The sequence below is a fragment of the Meleagris gallopavo genome, chromosome 21 (genome assembly GCF_000146605.3).
Source record: "Meleagris gallopavo isolate NT-WF06-2002-E0010 breed Aviagen turkey brand Nicholas breeding stock chromosome 21, Turkey_5.1, whole genome shotgun sequence".
NCBI classification, from domain to species: domain Eukaryota; kingdom Metazoa; phylum Chordata; class Aves; order Galliformes; family Phasianidae; genus Meleagris; species Meleagris gallopavo.
The window spans coordinates 5,993,302-5,994,082 of NC_015031.2; the positions used below are offsets into that span (position 1 = coordinate 5,993,302).

General features: G+C 61.7%; 1 protein-coding gene across 1 annotated transcript in view; it reads right to left on the reverse strand.

Moving 5' to 3' along the window:
• Window positions 1-781, reverse strand: part of LOC104913956 (tapasin-related protein-like) — a 2,849-nt gene that overhangs the window by 346 nt on the left and 1,722 nt on the right. Inside the window, exons 2-4 of the mRNA XM_031556491.1 lie at window positions 643-778; window positions 206-532; window positions 3-30 (exon numbers count right to left, since the gene is read on the reverse strand). Coding sequence (XP_031412351.1) covers window positions 3-30; window positions 206-532; window positions 643-778 — 491 coding nt within the window. The remainder of the gene's footprint in view (window positions 1-2; window positions 31-205; window positions 533-642; window positions 779-781) is intronic.

The window sequence follows — 781 nt, forward strand, 5'->3', positions numbered from 1 at the left end:
GCAGCAGCAGCCAGGTGGTGGAGGTCGCTTCTGCAGATGAATTGAAAGGAGAAGGATGGGGACAAGTGAGGGCTGGGACCAGGGTGGCTTTTTTTGTTCGTTTTACTCAAAGCAACGCTGAGAACAGGAACGGGTGAGTGGGCCGTTCTTCCTCCAGCCCTCTATGGGATCAGTGCCCGGACAGCACCAGCACAGAGCTCGGTACCTCTCACTGCCACGGTGACGCTCCTGCGGATGGGTGCCTGCAGGCTGGGGTGCTCCACGCGGCACGTGTAGGTGCAGCCGTCATCACGCAGGGTCGCTGTCAGCAGGAAGAACCTGGAGAAGCTGTAGGTGCCGTTGCTGCTGCGCCGGTGGCTGCTGGTGAGGACGTTGGGCACGGTGTCGGGGAGCTGCCCGGCGCCCCGAGGCTCACGGAGCCACTGCACATGGATGTCAGCAGGGTAGTAGTTGCGGATGTCACAGACCAACTTCTGCTGCTCCCCTTCCACCAGGGACAGGGAGTTCACGTTGACGGTCACCGTGGGCTTTTCTGATGAGCAAAGATTTATGGCACCGTTGGGTTTCTCGGCTCGCTGGTTCTGTCTCCATCATCGAGCAGAACTGACCACAGATCCGTGTGCAGCGTCGGAGCGCCCTTACCTGTTACCTGCAGCAGGACCGTCTGCTCCAGCACGAGGGCTGCCGCCTGCACCGCGCAGATGTACGTCCCCTCGTCACCGAGCTCCACGCGCCGGAGCAGCAGGGATGCGTTACCGCGGGGCTCCTGCGGAAACATCTC